At 46.5% G+C, this 19750-nt stretch overlaps 1 protein-coding gene across 3 annotated transcripts in view; it reads right to left on the bottom strand.

Annotated features, from left to right (window-relative positions):
- The window catches only part of LOC142571482 (transport and Golgi organization protein 2 homolog), a 206500-nt gene that overhangs the window by 7080 nt on the left and 179670 nt on the right, over window positions 1–19750 (bottom strand). For 2 of the 3 annotated variants that reach the window (XM_075679871.1, XM_075679870.1), the window contains exons 2-3: window positions 4472–4600; window positions 3338–3452 (exon numbers count right to left, since the gene is read on the bottom strand). In XM_075679871.1, coding sequence (XP_075535986.1) covers window positions 3338–3452; window positions 4472–4600 — 244 coding nt within the window. Of the gene's footprint in view, window positions 1–3337; window positions 3453–4471; window positions 4601–10516; window positions 10616–19750 lie in introns of those variants that run through there. The other variant, XM_075679872.1, reaches the window with a different exon arrangement.

The following is a 19750-nucleotide window of genomic DNA, read 5'->3' as shown; positions in this document are numbered from 1 at the left end:
GATCGGGAACTAGCCCTCCGACTACGTCGGCCTTTCAGAGCTGGAAAATGATGCCCCCCGTATTTTGAAAACAAATCATTTTAATGACAGCTGTCGCAGAGCGCTAGCCTCACAAAGAAAAGTAGTTGAAGTTAAAAGAAGATAATATGTTTTAGGCATTATCATAGATGTCAAGCTCCCGATGCGCTCGTCATTTTGTTCTTTTAGTTGTAAGTTAATCCGTCCTGTAGGTAACGTTATCCAGAGCAGCTACCCCTTGGTAAGAGTAGTTTAATCACGGAAGAGTCCTGGCAACTATTTGCTGCCACAATTAGTTCGAGGTATTGTCCAGAGAAAAAAAAAGTATAGCTTTGAGACTCGTCCTAGTTTTCTCGCACGTGAAACAAAACCTAAAGCACTTGGCCAGACCCCGTAGTGGGTATGCGCTATAGCGTTTGGAAACAAGGTGTTGGTGCAGCTGTTCTGAGGTTTATAATTGAATACGAGCAATGTTCAATAAGATTTCTTATTACTATTGGAAATGAAAAGCTACGTGCTGGGCCATCAAGCTTCAGTGACTCGTGCTGCATATATTTCACATTGTTCAAGTGCACTGACTGCGCTTTCTGCTTTTCCTGTGCAGCGCGCATCCAAGAGACTGTCACTGTCTTCCGTCTGCAGTGTACAAGTGATGAATGCTTGAATTCTAGTGGTCGCGTCTCAGCTCCACCGCATCCGCTTGCCTTTCCTAAAGACAGCCGAGTTGGCGTCGCATTTGCGGCGTGTTAGTTTTTTACCCTCTTATTTTCGGTCATATGTTGTGAGTGACAAGACCTCAACCTATTTCTTTCGAGTGTATTTGTTTTGTTTGTTTGTTCGTTTTCATTTTGCATTCCCCTACTACACCTGCGTCATTCTTCTTTTTTTCTTTCTGTTTATAGTGCCGGGCTCTAGTATTTGCCTGCAGTTTTACTTTAGTCTTTGTAATTTGTCATCCTGTTTTTCCTTCGCTTCTTCCTACCTTTCATTTCTGTCTCTGCCTTTCTTCGTGAAGATTTGACATGCATTGTGCCTCCTCCAGGGGCGGTTGTCAGCCTGTTCCTTCCTTCTATTTTCTTTTTCTTCCGTTTGTCGGACTTCTTTGTATTTAAACCCAACATTATAATAAAAAAGTTGACCGTCGCTTTAGCGTAGGCTAAAGAGGATGAAGACGAAAGCCTGTGAGCTCACGAGACATTCATTAAGTTACGTGACATTCCCATTCCAATGCGTTGTTACTTCCTATTAGTTTTCTCCCACCAAACGTCATGGGTTCAAAACTATGCCTTAATTAACTTCGCCTTAATTAACGCAACAGGTCGTGAGTTCGATCATCAATGGTGGCACTATCAGTTTCGGTGCCATTGAATTTTGGTTCCACCAAAGGTCGAGAATTCGATTCCCACCAAAGGTCGTGGGTTCGAGTGCCTTAGTTAATGCCAAAGGTCGTGTGTTTTGGTCATGAATGGTGGCACCATAAATTTTGGTGCCATTGAATTTCTGTCCCACGGAAGGTCGTGGGTTCGAGTACCTTCATTAACTTAGCCTTATTCAACACCAATGGTCGTGGGTTCGACTCCCACCAAAGGTGGTGGATTCGAGTCCCACTAATAGTCGTGGGTGGCACTATAAATTTTTGTGCCATAACACGGTCAAATTTTCGATAACGCCACACAACGGATTTTGCGACCCATGAGCTACTTAAGGCTTCCGCCTTAATAATCAAATTTCTTAGAAAGTGCGATATTTTTATGCTTGCGGCTTCTCCATCGCTGGAAGCCTGTGTGTAACTCTTAGTCTTGTCGCCTATCTTGCGATAGTAGTCCATTTCACACATATCTTTATTAACGACAGCTACTAAAAAAAGAGCGATAGTTGTCTTCATTTCGCACGCATTGTTACTGTTTTATTTTTATTTATTTATTTTTTACATACTGCAGCCCTTTTGGGGCTATGACAGGAGTGGAGAATTATACAGTTGTATATCATACAGAAATGTGCTGCGTAAGCAGCACGACAGAGAGAAAAAAAAATAGATGAATGACATTCAAGTTTAAGCAAGAAATCGTACAACGGAAGAAAACGAATGGCGCCAGGCAACGAGTTCCAATATTCAATGGTTAAGGGGGAAGAAACTATATTTAAACGTATCAGTTCGTGACCGATAGGGTGCAATATTAAGACGGTGATACCTTTTAGATCAGGAATGTTCAGCAAATTTTATGTATGTACTAAGGGAAGAAGTGTTTGGTGAGTTAATTAATGAGTGCAAGAGCTTTAGGGATTCTCTGTTGCGACGAATGCTGAGAGTAGTTATATTTAACTCTGAAAGTTTAGAAGACGGAGAAAAGTTGCTATCGTATCGACAGTAGATGAACCTGATAGCCTTTTTCTGAACCATTTACAACTTCACGGTGTCTGATTTCCTATGTGGATTCCATACCACTCAGGCATACTCCAAAAGTGAGCGAATAACTGTTTTGTAAGTGATTACTTTTAACTTTTAAAGAAGCGGTGCGCAGAGTACGCGTTAGTAGCCTAGCTTTTCAAGTGCTTCATTACAAATATAATTGATATGATGAGACCAGGACATGTTATTAGTAAATTAAAGACCCCAGATATTTATATTCAGACACTTTTTCCAGTGCGCAACCATTAAATGCATAAGGAAACGTGGATGGAAACATACATGACAGAACATAACATGACATAAGGATGGGAACATAAAATGACAGTTACTAAAAAAAAATAAGAAAATGCGCATGGATATTGGGGCTTTTGGTTCGTAACTGCTACGAGTACATCGTCCGTGGCCACGTATGCCGCCATCCTATAGCGCTGGAAAAAGTGGTCGATGAGAGTTTGTAAGTGGTCGCATTTTGCGACAGAACATAACCACAGTCATTTTTATTTATTTATTTATTTATTTACTTACTTACTTATTTATACATACTGCAGCCTCAATGAGGCTATTGCAGGAGTGGGATGAACAACAAACAACATTTATAAACAAGCTTGCGTGAATTGTTTCTGTGCTAGTCAACGGATGTTACCCGGTAATGAATTCCAGACTTCAATTGTTGATGGAAAAAAATTGTGCTTAAAGGAATCAGTGCGGGCAAAAAAGGTTGAGATATTTAGAGCATGGTGATTCCTCGTACATGAGGGTTTGGAAAAAAGTATCTAGAGAGGAGTAGGCGAGGAGAATTGATTAACGTGTGAAGGAATTTGATACTTAAATAAAGTATAAGAGGACTTTGGTACAACCATCACGGCAACAGTTGGGCCATGTTTGAAAGGCCGAAATGCCGGCGCTAACCTGACGTCCAGTGTGACGAGGAGGAACCTGTTGTAGTCGCTGGCCTTCCGCCGCAGGTCGCGCAGGTAGCTCATGCCGTCCTGGGCGCCTTCCAGGTACCGCACCGCCAGGTGGCCTGCAAGCAGTCGCGTTCGGTACACTCGCCTGAACACTGCGTCTCCTTTGCTTCCTGATGTCGCTCCGAACTATTATAAGGAGGAAGCATTTGCGCAGGCGTACGCGGCAGAAAAACTATTCGCCTCTTCTGTAGAATTTCCGGAATGTGTTCGAAGTCATATGTCCTTCTCGCACTCTCCATTTATTATCCGGGTGTACGGTGCCAGTGTTTCTGTGTGTGTGTTCTACGCGTGCGCGTAAGAAATAAATGTCCTTGTGGTGGCTATTCGCATTTGCTTTCTTTTTCTTTTTAATAGGAATCTATCGTACTTGTGTAACTGTCCCTCTGTGACATTACTTTGATGTGTAAATTTGGTGGAGCTGTTACACAGCAGAAATGTAGTAAAATCGGTGGAGACTTTTAATGATCACAGCGCAGGGGGCGTGGGCGAACAGGTAGCAGGACTGTCGAGGGCTGAGAACAGCGTTGCAATAAAGAAAAAGAGAGAGAGAGAGTTACTGTTACAATTGCTATAAAAGTTCTCCATTCATGCTAAGATGCGTGAAGAGGAGGAACCACATTAGCCGATAAAATTCGCCGTGTAACACGCTATCGGTTCTAGTGATGGCGCACTGAGGACAGTGAGAGTCAGCCGCAAGGAGCAGCAAATTGCTGCTGCTTGCAACATTCACCCTCTGCTTCACTTGTGGACATTACAGCGCGCCAAAACCGATAATAACGTATTCTTGCACGGTAGAACCTGTTGTTGGGCGATTTGGTTAAACATTTTAATAAAAGGGGACCTGAGCACGAAAAAATATGCAAATGAAACGAGACGGCACGAGGAAAAGCGCGTGTTTTGGCAGTCTTCTTGTACGCGACCGGTTTTTCAATGCTCGGATTTCTTTCATTAAATTTTCTTGCGCAGTTTATTTGTTACCACCTTTGATACCTGGCACTTTATGCGTGACTCGTATCAATCGTATCCGAGGCGCTCCAACGCTGCTCAAGCTCGCTAAAGTCAAGGCTTGTGTCACCTCTGGGCAGTTTCTCGTCGCCGGTGATTTCGTCGAGGGGCTGGATGATGTTCAGCAGGGATGCCACCTTGCCGGAAGTGTTCATGCCCAGCCACGTGCCTCCCACCTTGCCTTCTTCCAGGTCCATCGCTGCAGCAAATGGAAAGGCGGAAGAAATGTCGGTGCACGAACCACTTAACTGCTGAAATACGCGAGGTCCTTCGCGTTTATTTTGGACATTGCCAGGTATTCCAAGAGTACATAATTAAGTGACCCGTGTGCTTCAGCAAATTTCGTTACAGTGCTTCGGAATGCCATAAAAAACATTAAACGAATTTGCTGTGCTGCCGTTAGAAATTCTTCACGTGTATTTTTTTTTTCTTCGGATTTCCCGTTCTGCAGAAGGCGAAATGCGTTTACCAAACGCCAGTGCAGACAGAGAGAGGCTGTTAAGTGAAGCCCGGAAAATTTGATATGCTATACGTGACTCATATACAAGTTTTTTTTGTTGTTGTTGTTGATCATACAGGTATCTTACGAAAAAAAAAATAATGAGAGCGAGAAACTCGCGTTTTTCCAGACGAGTTCCAAAGCGAGGCGGACATACCTTGCCGCTTATAACGTGAGCTTCACACGATTAATTAAGAAATCATTAATTACCTTCTTTATTAGTGCCTTGGGGCAATTGTATCAATGGGCGATTTGGAGGCAGTGATATATATATATATATATATATATATATATATATATATATATATATATATATATATATATATATATATATATATATATATATATATATGTGTGTGTGTGTGTGTGTGTGTGTGTGTGTGTGTAAGCAGGTTGATCATAATTAAGTTTTCTGAAATTCTTAAACATAGCCTGTTGCAGATAACATAATTGTAGTCCTTGATCTGTATTATTCAGAAAAGCGGACATGCACGAGAAATCGAAACACATACTCGGCTTACTAACATAAACCCACTAATGATTTGTTTGAATTAATTACGTTACGGCACATATTGCAATTTACGAATTGTAGCCGGTGAATTTGCAAGGCCTTGGAATGAATTTTCAGAATGGCGCCAGATTGGAGATATGCAACATCAAACTTGCCCTCAAAATGCACTGTTGTTCCACTTACTTTTTAATGAAAGCGCTCTTTTATGCATTGAAGCACAAAAGTAACTAGAACGCCCATGTATTTCGTTCCACACTTTGGAAAATATATCGAAACTGGTGTCATCCTGGAAATTCATTTCAAGTGGTTACGTCTTGCAAGCGCACCGGCTACAATTCGTAAATTGCAATATGTGCCGTAAAGTAACTAATTATGAAGTTAATTAGCGAATATTTGTTAATTAGTTGAATATGTGTTTCTATTTCTCCTCCCTGTCATGTCCGGCTCTTCGAATAATCCAGCTCAAGGACAAGTATTATGCTATCTGCCACAGGCGATTTTGAAAATTCCATATACAGGCTGTTCTTTTTTTTTTTAGCTGCAATATATTTTTAAAGGTTGCCTTCGACAGCACAATTCCAACCCTTGATCTAAATTACTCGATGAGGCAGCCATTACTTCTACCAGAAATCAGAACGTCTAATTGAACAACTAACGTAAGTACGGTAATTAACTTCTTAGTTAATTACTTTACGCCACGCGTTTCAATCTACGAATCATAGCCGCTGAGTTCGCACGGCGTATCTACTTGGAAAGAATTCTTTGGACAGCAGCAATTCCGAGATATTCATTTTCAAATTGTCCGTCGAAATGCATTGGTGTTTCAGTTACTTTTGTGCTTCAATGCATAAAACAGCGCTTTCTTAAAAATTTATCTCGAACGCCAATGCATTTCGACGGATGCTTTGAAAATTCACATCTCGGAACTGGTGCTGTCCAGAGAATTCGTCCCAAGTGGATACGCCTTGCCAACTACAGCGCAGTGCGCGTCTGTCGCATCCACGTGGTCGCGTCTGACCTTATGCTCTTAGCACGCCACGCGCGGACCGCGCATGCGCCGTCGTTAGCGTAATAACACAACGGAAGCCACTGACATGGACGCGCTTATGATTAAACCTTGAAGACCCCTATACCACATTTCAATGAATCTGCGCTGAGAACCTTTCTGCAGAATTGACAACAAATTGTGCGCCTATATGCTGCCGTGCTGCGCTGGTTATATACTCTGTTATTCCGTTACGTTAGAGTTTTCAAGTTTTGGTTTTGTCACATAGGCATGTCAGAATACTGATTGCATGACCGCCCCAACAACCACTTTAAGTGCACAGTATAGGCTAACTTGTATTGTGAAAACGTGCACCATATTGCGCGATTCCTATAAGTAGTCGCAACACAGAGGCAGTACTAGTAGATGCATATTAGCAAATGTCCTTCAGATTTAACGAAACGGTTGCCCAGCAATAGTGGGAGCGACAGTTTCTCTATTCGAGGCTGTGGAAACTTACATGTTCTTACGGTCACACTGACACTTCATTTGTTAGAACTTTGTGACACCCGCCGTGGTTGCTCAGTGGCTATGGTGTTGGGCTGCTGAGCACGAGGTCGCGGGATCGAATCCCGGCCACGGCGGCCGCATTTCGATGGGAGCGAAATGCGAAAACACCCGTGTACTTAGATTTCAGTGCACGTTAAAGAACCCCAGGTGGTCCAAATTTCCGGAGTCTCCCACTACGGCGTGCCTCATAATCAGAAAGTGGTTTCGGCGCATAAAACCCCCATAATTTAATTAAAACTTTTGTGACTGTTTCGTCGTAGTGTTGAAAGTGGCGCTTCCCTTATTTTAATCTGTGACCGTTCTGCCGTGTTAAAAAACGAAAGGAAGAAAGAACTCAGAGCAGCAAAAGTAAGCGTTTCGTTCCGCGCAGTCGTTGATTCTGGTGGGGCTCTTGTTTCAGAGCTGCATTTCAACACGTTCTTGTGGGGTTTTCCAGTTCATGCGCATTGTTTAATTGTGATGCCCTGTCCATAGGAATCCGTTTCTTTGTTTCGAGCACACGCTGCGACAGATTTTTTCTAGCAACGCATGGTGCCGTTACGGAGGCCGAGGGCGTCGGCTTCGAATACCTGAACGCAGGATTTGCTGCGGCACACATATCACGTGCTCGCATTGCGGCACGCCGTATATGACGTTGCAATTTTATCCACCGATTGTGCTTGAACTGCCGTCTTGGGCTGCCCTGGCTAGAGCGCTGGGAAATGCTTTCGGTTGTCTAAGCGAATGCTTTCGCGCACGCGTCGGCGCGCAACGCGGTGATTTGTGTCCTGGGCTGTCGCCAAGGGACGTGCTCCTATACGGTACTCCTGTTGCGGCAGGGCTGTCGTCGGCTATCCGCGGGGGCAATGAATTTCCGCGAGCCGCACCCAGCAGCGGTAGGCTCTGTTACCCCCTCGGATAAAGTCTATTGTTCGTGGCAAATTGCCGTTTAAGTGTGTAATTGGGCACATTACGGGCGCACTGCTTTAGTTCTTGTTTTGATTTTGCTAACTGTGGCGTGTGTTCGCAGCTTACTGAGTGTGCTTCTGCGTAAGTTGAAACGTGGACTGGTGCGTCCATTTTTCAGAATTTTCTCGGGCTATGAAAGAAAAGGACAGGCATGCGCATATACGCAGCGCGTACGATTCGGAGACTGTGATGCTGCAGAAACAATGCTCTAAGCGAATATATCGCGTAGTACACACACTGAAGAGCGAGAGTAAAGTACTAAGCAACGTGAATTTGTGGAGCATGAATATAGAGCGCAGGAGAGCTTCTAGTAGTTGGTACATGGGTGAACTGTCTTTTTTTTTAATCTCTTCTCGTATGCACCAATGAAGGAAACTTCAAAACCAAATGAAATTTAATGGTGCTTGCTGATAACGCACGATGGCTCCAACGCATTTCTCTACAATTGAATGGCTTGAACCTCCTGACAAGTTCATTTCCATCAACGTGCGAAGATTGGTGAACGCTACTTTCCAATAAAAATTAAACCCACATGATTGTGTCATTTATGGACATATATCTGAATTCGAATCGTTATCGACCCAGCTGTTTTGCACCTTCGGCTTAAAGGTAGCACTTCGACGTTGTTTAATAGGCTTTTGCATTCCTCGCTTCATAAGTGGAGATGACGCGCCTTCATTTTGCTTAATGCAATGCCTCGAGAAGAATTGGCGTGATCGAGCCTCGGATGTCACATCAAGGTGGGATTCAGCACGCTGTTGAGTTGTGCCTGGTCCGGGCGCAAACACAAAGAAGAGGGCGCATGCCAATGCGCGGGAATCACCGGCGCGATTAGACCGGAGACGTGCCAGCGCGGCCGCACGCGTGTCGCTTCCGTTTGACCCGACCTCGGCGTCTGGTTCCGCGGAAGCGGGCGGCGCGGAAGGACGAGTCTGTCGAGTGAGAAAATAAGCACGGACGCCTCCACTCGCCGTCGAAAAGTCGCCAAGTGCTGACGCTTGCTCACGTCCGGCACGCCATGCGCGATTCATCACGCCTTGCCCGATGTGCGCGGACCCGTTCTCCTCCTCCTCTTTTGAGCGCAATGCGGCCCAATATTCATCGGTAGAAGGGAAACGCCAGCTTCGCGACTGGGCTCCGTCTCGACAAAAGAGTGCAGCGTCGTAAAAGGTAGGGCCACCCTCACATAATCAGTAGACGTGTATGAACGGATTGCGACTGGTGCTTTGTCGCATTAGCTGTGCCATGCGCGAATGGCCAGCACACATGTGCCGGTAGAATCAGGAAGTCACGCGCGAACAGCCTTGAAAATTCGGCCCCATGGTTTACCGAAAACGGCGCTGCGGCCTTATCGGCGTTGCACGGCATTTCTGCGGTGGAGTACATAGGAAGTCGTTTGCCGCTCTTTGTTGTCGGCAGCTGTTCGGTGTAGCGTTTAGACGTTTACTTGCTCACTGAGTGCGCGGGCGCGTTGTTCGGATGCTGCTAGGAAGAAGCGCATTTTAACGGACAGCCAGCGGAATTGGGGTCAGCGGCTGCCACGGTATTGGAAGAGGCCACTTTGGAGTCGCCGCCGGGCAGCGAGGAGGACTCTCGAGTCGACGACGTGTTTGCCTACCTCTGATTGCGGTTGACAGGGGACTGCAAGGGCTCGCACTTGTATCCGGATGGCGAGCGTAAAAATAAAACTCCGGGCCACGCATCGGGAGGCGTTCTTCGAAGCCAATCGGTCCCGTCACATCACCGGACCATTGCTCTTTCTCTCGTTCCGTATTTGCTCGCGTTGCTCTCATTCCGCAGGTGCCGAGCTCATATTTAGTTTTCGTGCTTTCTTTTTTATTTCCTCTCCCTTTTCTAGCAGTTTCAAGTCCGCCGCTTTTCTCTTCCCGTTCCGTTATGGTCTCCTCTCAGGATTCTGTCAACTCCGTGCTTTCTAAAAGAGCTGTCAACATGCGTTCGCGCTGTTTTAAGCAGTCAAGCAGGCGCGCGAGGCACACATAGCACTGCCAGTCTTCATTGCGCCTCCGCTTCGGGGCGTACGGTGCTTATTAATACACAGGATGCTTAAATTGCTAGGCGTACGTGTAAAAGTGTCCGGAAAAACCGATCGCGCGCGTGTAAAGCTTTGCGACGCTGTCGAAAGAAGTGCATTGAGCTTATTTTACACAGGAGGAAAAAAAAAAAACGTGCCACTCGCATTATATATGCTTAAATACGTAAAAACATCGGCAGGTTGTTGTGATTGCTATCACGATGTGCAACGGGACTATATTTTTAAGCACACACATCTCCCGTTGGCAATTCAGGACAACAGCACCTGTTTCATTGCACCATTATGGTGTTAGTGCATGCGTTCCGTGGAATTCTCCTTATAAGAACAGCATTGTAGTCTTTAGGCGGAGTTCCAGTGCCGGCTAGCTACACACGACCCGCAAAACAAAAATTATTGGGACTGCAAGAGGGGACATGGCCCACACAAACAGTCCGTGCCCAATTTTTAGTCACTTTGTGCAAATTATGGAGAAACGTGCGGTACTTGTCACTGTCTTGGCTGAGACGTTTCAACGCTGGTTTCGAGTATGTCAAAGCATTTCTCACTTACCCTAAAGGGTGGAATCTTAGAGCAAGTAGTTCACTCAATGGCGTCTTCGTAGCAAACCGTGATGAAGCAGTTCTTGCGGTAGTTGGGTCTTCAAAATTCAGCACGCCTTTCTACGTAAACGCATGGACAAAGACGCGGCCCCATGAGTGCAGCTGTATGTAGTCAGCGACAAACGAAAAGCAAACGGTACTCGTTCCAACGCGAAACGCAGAAATAAGAAGATCGCGGTCATGGCTGAGGTTTTACTATACGGACGCGCGCTTTCATTTACGGGGTTGTACTATAGAGCTTTAGCCCAGCCTTAAAGAAAATCACCTGCCCGTACGGCAAATCTGTCCGTAGGAAAAAAAAAGAAAGAAATAGAAACGGGGCACGTGCGAAGCACAGCATTACTGTCACGACACGGATGATACAGAAATACACGGATCGAAGCGTTCTATTGAAGAACTTCAACCACAACGCTCAGATAAATTGTCGCGTCCGCGAGTTTCAGCTCTTAGCGACAGCACAGAAAACGGTCGAGGTCGCTCAGTGGCTATGATGTTCTGCTGCATTACACGAGCTTCCGAAATGAGCTTTGCGGTCTTGGATAAAGAGATAGTAATGGGATGACAAAGGTGGGAAGGTTAACTGAAAAATAACCACCCAGTTTGCTACCCTTCACTCAGGGAGAGGGTTACGGGAAGACAAAAATAAAATGTAGTGGAAGGCAGACCAGGAAGATCACATGCACGAAAGAATTCACTTGGGGGCGTAGGAAACTCATTTCCTTGATCCCGTTCTGCTGCGGTGACCACACAGGCCGGCATTCCAGGTTCCTTTAGATGCGTGTTATAGAACTCGGGTTAATCAAAATACGCTAGACTAATTACAGTGTGAACCATAGCCTTATTTCCAACTTCAGGACTTAACTGATCGTTATATCAACCAAAACCTTTATATCAGTTCTTTTTCTTCTTTTTCTTTCTTTCACAATACGAAAATTGTGGTTGATGCGGGAAAAAGCTCACCAACCTATAGCAACAGGAGCGACAACGTATCGCTGCTCGGCGCCGTGTCGCTTTTCAAAGCAAGCTGTCGCTTACACCCAAGTATTTCCATACTCGCGGCGAAACGAAAACTGGCGCCAATCGTAGGAACGATAGCGCTGTGGTGTCCTTCCCGTGGGTTCAAGCCCAGTAGGTGTTGCCGCCCGAATATCTCAGAGTCCCAAGGACGCACGGTGGTTCGCCACTTCGAGCGACGACGGTAACGAGGCGGGCGACAGACGGACGGGCGGACCAGGGCTGACACGCGTCCGAGACGGGGCACGCGCGCCGAGAGGCCCACCGAGGCAGCGCGGTTTTCCTCGTAGGCGCGCGTGCAGTGCCTGGCGTGTTGCGTATTATCATTCGCAACGCGTCATCCACGCCGGCGCTCGCCTTTTCTTCTGTTACGTGCTCTCCGTGGCCGTCCAGGCTTTCTTCCTGGTCCGGCCGCTCTCACGCTTCCAAGTGCTCCCTCATAATGGACACCTTGACATTGAGCGGACTGACCCACACCCGGCTGTAACTACGCGACCGCCCAAGTCTTTTCCCGTGTCTCCGGTCTTTGTTTTTGTTCGTTTTTGCGCTGGCTGCTCTCCTTCCTTTTTTGGTCTTTAGAGTCTTCACTGCGAAATTACGTGTCTGCCGGAGAAGTGCAAAGACCTGAGGCGCGGGGTGTTTACGTGAAGTGCTTCGCGTGTGGGACTCACTCCCGTCGAAGTCAGCGTATACGCAGGCGAGGCAGCCTGCCTTGACAACGAGCACTTGCTATCCTGACGCTATACAGATGTGAAAAAAAAAGAGAAAGGAAAATAGGGAAAAAGAGAATAGAGGTGCGTGTCCCCTTTTCGTCCTTATGGTGCGACGATGAGCGAGGCTTGTACAATCAGATAACGGTGTCGATCCCCCCCTTAATATATATATATATATATATATATATATATATATATATATATATATATATATATATATATATATATATATATATATATATAAATGCTGTCAAATCAGGTTGGTGTCGGCAGCAAGCTCTGCACTTCCATATTTCACTACAATCTACCACCACCACCACCACCACCGCCCACCGCTCGCTATGGTGGTGTCAGCGCCTCAATAGAAGGCTGACTGAATAATGTTCTTTTCGTAAGCGTAGGCCCGCCTTTGACCACAGTGACTGCCCCATACGGTTCATGTCGCACGCCAGTAAACAAGACGAACGCCTCTACCGGTTCTGCTGCCATAGTGACAAAAAACGAAGAAAAAAAGGAAAAACGGCAAGGAACAATGAGTGAAACCACACGTACACCATCGGTTGCTGGCATTAGCCTTAACAGAAGCCTTCCGAGATAGTGGAAAGACGGGAGAGAACGAGAGAGAGAGAGAGAGAGAGAGAGAGAGAGAGAGAGAGAGAGAGCTGTCAGTCACGTGCAGGTATTTACGACGTGCACATATCAATCTCAGCGTGAGCGGCACACGTTCTTTTTGACGCGAGACAGCCGAGGGGAAAGCCCTCTGTCGATGCATGACAATGGCGTGGGAAGATGAGAGCGGCATGCGAGAGTACGCCACTGACGCGCGCTAAATTTGGATTGGTTTACGGGCCAGCTTAGCGCTATATAGCGTAGAGAAGAGGTGGTGTCCCACTATCCTCCTCTCTCACACGCGAGAGAACCTACGCAGTCATTTTGGCAGCGTGCCTTGCTCGGCGTTCCGACTTTTCGCTACGTGTTTTCACCCTCTATCTAAAGACTGCAGAGTATAGGTTATCTAAATATTCTAGCCTCCACACTCAAGTGACCCGAAATGGCTCGCGTGGTGGCCCTTCTGTAAAAGTCGTTTACAAAGCGTTCACTCGTAAATGATCGACGAGGACGTGCGCCGAGCCCTCTGTGCCCGGCTTGTGGGCAGTGTATACGTACAGCGAAACATTTCCATTACTTGCGTGTAGAATGCTCAACTTTCAGCAGTGTTCGGTCCCTCTGTGCTGCTGAGCATGTTCGAGGGGTTTGATTTTTCTCGAACTGCGCTCAGGGATTTTTGTTTTATTATTTCTGAAAGGTCGAGCTTCAACTCGGCACGAGACTTGCAACGCTGTGCTGGTATGCTCGTCGACTACGGGACTCCGCTTTCGTCTGTAGCGGTCATACTCTGAGCGATGTGACGTGTTGTTATGCGCCTTCCTCCTCTCCTTCCTCTCCCCTTTCCTTCCCTCCTATTTAAGCTGACGAACGTGGTGTCCCTTCTGGGGCACAATTGCTGGTCCGCATCTCTTTCTGTATATGTGTGATGTTTAAAATAATAATAAAAGAGGGCCGGGCTTAGTCAAGCTGCAGTAATGCAGCTTTTTCCCGCCGCCTCCTTTCTCTTTTTGTTGAGAGATGAAATAAAATTTTGATTTGAATAATAATAATAATAATAATAATAATAATAATAATAATAATAATAATAATAATAATAATAATAATAATAATAATAATAATAATAATAATAATAATAATAATAATAATTTACCGTGCCAAGAAACAACCATAAGAACCATGCTGGCCACATGCATACACAGGAACAAAAAACTGCAAAATAAGAAAACGGCAGAGAATATAAGTAAAAAAAAATCAATAAAACACATTTTCAAAAGAAGTGTGTAGATACAACAAGGTCCAATGCGGAAAGCGGAAAGAACCGCATTAGTAAAAATTTTAATAAGAGTGGTCCTAATACTGATCCTAGTGGGACGCCGCTAGTTGCCATGCAAAAGAAGACGTTTAGGCATTGACGTTAACATAACATGATCTCTCAAGAAGATAACCGCCCAAGAGATTGACAATTAACGAGTCAACACCTAAATGCGTAAGCCTGATCAGAAGCATTGAGTGGATGACTACATCAAAAGATTAGCTGAGGTCACAGTAAATGGCGTCAACTTGCCGCCTTTGAAGTACCGGCGCGGAGATCTGTGTCATGAAACTGGCGAGATTTGTATTAGTGGAGCCGTCGGTGAGAAATGCATGCTTTTTCGGAATAAATGAGTTCTTCACAGTAAAAAACAATATGTTATGAAGAGCGAGCTCAACAATATTATATGTACGTGGCAGAGAGAAGAGAAATCGGGCGATAATTCGAGACATTGGTTTTACAGCCAGACCTAATTACAGGAAAAACACAAGCAGCTTTCCTCATGTGAGGGAAAGTGGAACTTTTCAAAGAGTTATGAAATATAAATGTCAATACTCGGGCAAATATACATCCGTAAGCTTTTAGGATTGCCGAGGTGATGCCATCAGGGCCACGTGATAGAGAGGGCTTCAAGCGCTTAAGGCATTCGCTGATGAGCTTTTAATCAAACAACACAGCACTAGATAGGAACCATCGTGTGCTGCTGACTGACATCAATGTTGAAACCTGAAGTTTCATATAAGGATGAGAAACGGGCAGAAAAACATTCTGCGACTGCTTGGACTTCCACTCCTCTAAAGTCGGGCAGGCGAGTACACTCTCCACGTTTACTAGACCGTTTGTGAATATACTTCCAAAATTCCGTCGGCCAGTCGGAGGCGCTCTTTTCCAAGAATGCAATATGTGAGTCGCGATCCCGCTTATGGAGGCGTTTGCAGAAAGTCCGAAAAAAGCGGCATGCTTCCCTCCACTCACTTTAGGGCAGTTATAAATTCAGAATGGAACCAGTGGGGATACATTAGAGCGTTTAGGACTGTGCTGGGGAGTGCATTTGCGCATACTGCTCAAAACAAGCTTCGTAAACTGATCTGCTTGGTCATCAACGTTGGTTTTGTCTGTGACCAGCGACCAATCGGTGGTGGACAAGAAATCACATAAACCAACAGAATCACCGCGCTTGAAAGCCAAGCGAGTGGATTCATTTATGCCGCTGGAAAAGCTATGCCTCAGGGCTGACACAGAGGGGAAACTTATTGGGACACAGAGGGGAAATGTCCGAACGTGAGACATCTACAACTTGAGCATTCGAGAGGAAACGGTCTGAGACGTTGCCACAAGAATCGGCGGTCAAGCGGTGCCGCTGGAGGGAACAAAAGTACAGAAAGTCCAACAGCAGGCTGCATTTGTTCTCTATGCAATGATTGCAATGTGAATACCTAAGCGTGTTCCAATCGATCTCGCGTGCATTGAAATCACCAAGAAGGATTACCGAGTAATAATAATAATAATAATAATAATAATAATAATAATAATAATAATAATAATAATTGGAGTTTCTTGGAGCATGCTACTCGGCAGGTGTCGGCGAACATAGAGTTTTGCACAAACATGACTTGTGAAAGTTTTAACCCTACATATATATATATATATATATATATATATATATATATATATATATATATATATATAGGGAATTCTACGGCCCGACAATTCGTACGGGCCGTAGAATTTCCGCGGTACGAACGTATCGAGCACGGAGAGGTGCACAGCTTTAAGATGACTGTTAAGGAGACAAGGACGATCAGCAGGCGTGATAGTGGAGCGAGATATAGCTATGGAGACGAATGATATAACGTGCATGTTAATTAAATTCTCGGGTTTTGCGTGCCGAAACCACAATATGATTATGAAGCACGCCGTAGTGCGCGACTCCGATTTAAGTTTGACCACCTGACGTTCTTTAAGGTGCACCCAATGCACGACACACGGGCCTCTTTGCATTTCGCCCCCATCGAAATGCGGCCGCCGCGGCAGGGATTCGATCCCGCGACCTCGTGCTTAGCAGCGGAATGCCAAAGCCACCACGACGGGTGTTGTGGTAAAGAGACGCGAACGCGCTATCTTCCAGCATGACTCAAGACTGGGGAAATTACGTTTATGTTTTGCTGCAGAGACGTTACAATGGTAGGAATAACCCGTATTGTGCTTGTCCTGTAGCGCTGTGTACAGACTGGCGTTGCGGATGTCTGTAGGAACCTGACGAGCGATGCTTTTCTTGTGCGCCTTTCTTGCCGCCTCCTTCATTTTGCTCGCCTGCCGCGGAAGCATACGCGGAGGTGTCGTACCGTGTCCCATTGAGAGAGCCACAATCCGATCTTCGTCGACTCACCCGGAACTGGAGAGCGCACACAGGAAACGTCGCGGCCTTTAGCGCGAATAAATACTTTGGGCTTAGGAGTGCGCCAGGCGCATATGACCGCGGTCCGTTGATCAACACGTGGTACGCGTGGTTTCTCTGTGCAAGAACATAGAATATTGTTACAATGGTGTCTGGAGATGTGTGGTTTAACCGGTAGAAACCTCACAACGCTGCTTGTTGTTTTGCCATAGTTGAATGACCAGTGAATTTACATATTTCTTTCTTCCTGTTTTATTTTCATTTTCTTTCTCTTTCTGAGATTTCTTAAGACAGTAGCTGATGAGGTAAGGTGGGAACAAAACGCCCGATAAAAAATTAACAAATGAAGAACTTCGCAATGGCTTGTTTGTGAGCAAGTCGGTCTTGGGTCATCGGTCTTGCAGCGCGATAAGACGAAGGGCTAGACAAGAAGGCGGCACCACACGGGCTTCTTCAATAAATGAAAGAAAAGATGGTCAGCCGTTTTGAAGCAGGCCATCCCAAAACCACGAAAACACCACTCAATAAAACAGTAATAAGAGGAATCAAGGTAAGAATCAGAAAAATCACGAGCATGCATGTATATGTCACCAAGAGCACCATCACTGGAAGCACGATCCTGTAACTTGGCATGCAGTCACCACATTATCACATTGGGAGACGCTCAAGTTATTCTTATCAAATATGCGCGCCGTGATAACTTTCACGTTAAAGCGTCCAAGTTGAAAGCACGACATGCAACAACTGGCACCGAGAGACAGAGCACGGAAACCACTTATCTCAATGTGTTGCTGATGTTGCTTGAACAACTACAAAAAGACGAAAAAACTGCTATGCTGCGAGCATAAAAGTAGGTTCAAATGGCAGTAATCAGCCCCTTTAAAACTACAGGCCCACCTTTTTTCGTAATCCAGCTTTAACGCTGCCTTGCACCACCTTAGTATAGTACTGCCTGAATGTTCTGCAACGACTTGCCATGAGATGCCCGGTACCAGCATTTCCTATGATCCGTCTCTACCGGCCGCGCGGGTCGCTACAGCATCTTCAGAACGGATGCGCTTTCACAGAGACTGGCTATAAGGCGAATACATGTGCTATGCAAATTCGTGATCTTGCAGCGAACTCCGTGTGGCGCGCACTGGAAAGGGAGGAACACAACTGTCGCAGATACTATGTACTTTATACCCAGCGTTTAAAGCGGCAGCTACGCCAACCATCAGGCACTTGCTGTGGGAGTGCCCAAGGTATGCAACCCTCCGAAGAAAGCACTGGGGGCAACCTGGGGCAAGTGGCCAGCTTCGAGGAGCGGATCCGTCCCTCAGTGGAGGCCACAGTATCCTGCGATAGCTGTTCGCCTTTGCTGCGGAATCGGGAATTCTCCGCATGGTGTAATCGTGCGGGTTAGCATTCCTCGCGGTGGCTGGCCCTGTCCTCATCTCCCAATTCCCCAATTCCATTTCCCTTAATAGACCGATGAGCCATCCCTCTTTCAATAAAGCTTTACCATAGCGTACCATACACTTTTCCGAAAAAAAAAAGAAGCAGAAAAAAGAAACGTCGCAGCTTCGTTGGAAAGGCGAAGCACTCACTGACAGCGTAGCAAGTTATCAGACTATTACACTAAGTAAGGTTCGTAGTTTTATCGGCCGCATGAATTCTAGTAAACATTCGCAGACTAATTAAGTTAACAATCATGTAGTCTAGCGCGCACAGGCAAACGTGAACAGATCTCATTCGGTTACCGCGAACACTCGCTATCGTAAGGCTGACGTGATGAATAGCGCAATCGAAGAGTAGCGAACGCTTCTGCTGTCTCTCGCTTCAACCTGTCCCCGAAACACCAGACTACGCGACCTACAGAACTGGGCGCGCTGGAAGACAGCACACATGTAGCCAGCAACACACGTCTCGGCTCGCCCAGTCTTTGCACCCGTCGGCGATTACCTTGAAGATACGCTGGGCCATTGATCTGTACTGTGTTGTGCGGGCGGTGTACGCGCTCAGCCGCGGGTAAAGCCATGCGCAGCCACGACCGTGCTGGCGTGGGAGACGCCGCTCACCTGCCCCTCCCACAGCGCGCGTCATCAGGGTACCGCACGCTCATCTGTCGTCTTGCCGTCTCACCTTGCGCGCGTTTCATCACGTGACCTCTAACACTGGGCGCTCATCAAGCCACCATTCTTCTCGGCTCACCCTCACACGCCTTTTCCCCTCTCACCTGCAGCATATGGCGCGCGGGGTGCGACAGGACCTTATTGCACTTGAACTTTGCACAGAACCTCACGGCAACGGCGAAATTTCTCCTGCAGTGTACAATAAAAGAAAAATAATTCTGACGGGAAAAGTTTAGCCCGTGCTACTTACAGGCTACAACCTCGACAAAACAATAGCGACGTGAGAATTTTTCTACTGCAAGGCATGGTGCTACACCAGAAAATGAAAAAAAAAAAAAAAACGTTTCTCGCTTTCTGGCACTGATAGTCGTTGCGGCACGACAGTCTAGATGTGCCACAACTTTCTTTACGGTGTCATGTGACAACCGAACTGTTACAAGCAGGCACTGCGCGACTGCGTGTTATGTCGGCACTGCTACCGCGATGGCTGAAAAATGACGCGGCTGTTTGCCCGCCTCGTCTGCAGCCAACGTCGCCGGCGTCTTTTCTGGGTCAACGAGCTTTGTCAGAGGCCACCCCACCGGGCCGCCTCGAAGTACTCGTGTGTTGTGCACTTGCAGTCGCTGTAAGAGCCACAGTTCCCAAAAATAAGCCGTTCTTGTCATTGCACACAAGCTGACGTACGGGCCGGGAAGGGTTGTACGGAGCATTGGAAGGCACCCCGTCATTGCAGGTCTTTTGCTGTCGCTTCCCCTCTCTCTCCTCCACCCTTTACTTTCATCTGTCCTCCTCGGAAAACTCGCTGCTCTGATGGATGGCGGAGCGTGCAGGGACAAAGGAATGCCGCGAGCGCACCACGTCAGCCCCGCAGCCGCACACTATACAAAGAAGCCGAGGGAGGACGCGCCGAGCACGTGTTTAACGTAGGCGTGCACCCGGGCGTACCTCTTTGCTTCCGTTTCCCGTGTTCGGCGGAAGCGGCGTCCGCGAAGGCGGCGTTCCCCTGACGCCCTCGTGAAGAGGG

This window comes from Dermacentor variabilis, chromosome 2 (assembly GCF_050947875.1).
Source record: "Dermacentor variabilis isolate Ectoservices chromosome 2, ASM5094787v1, whole genome shotgun sequence".
Lineage (NCBI taxonomy): Eukaryota > Metazoa > Arthropoda > Arachnida > Ixodida > Ixodidae > Dermacentor > Dermacentor variabilis.
Note: the sequence above shows the minus strand (reverse complement) of the source record. Positions and strands in the feature narration are given on the sequence as shown.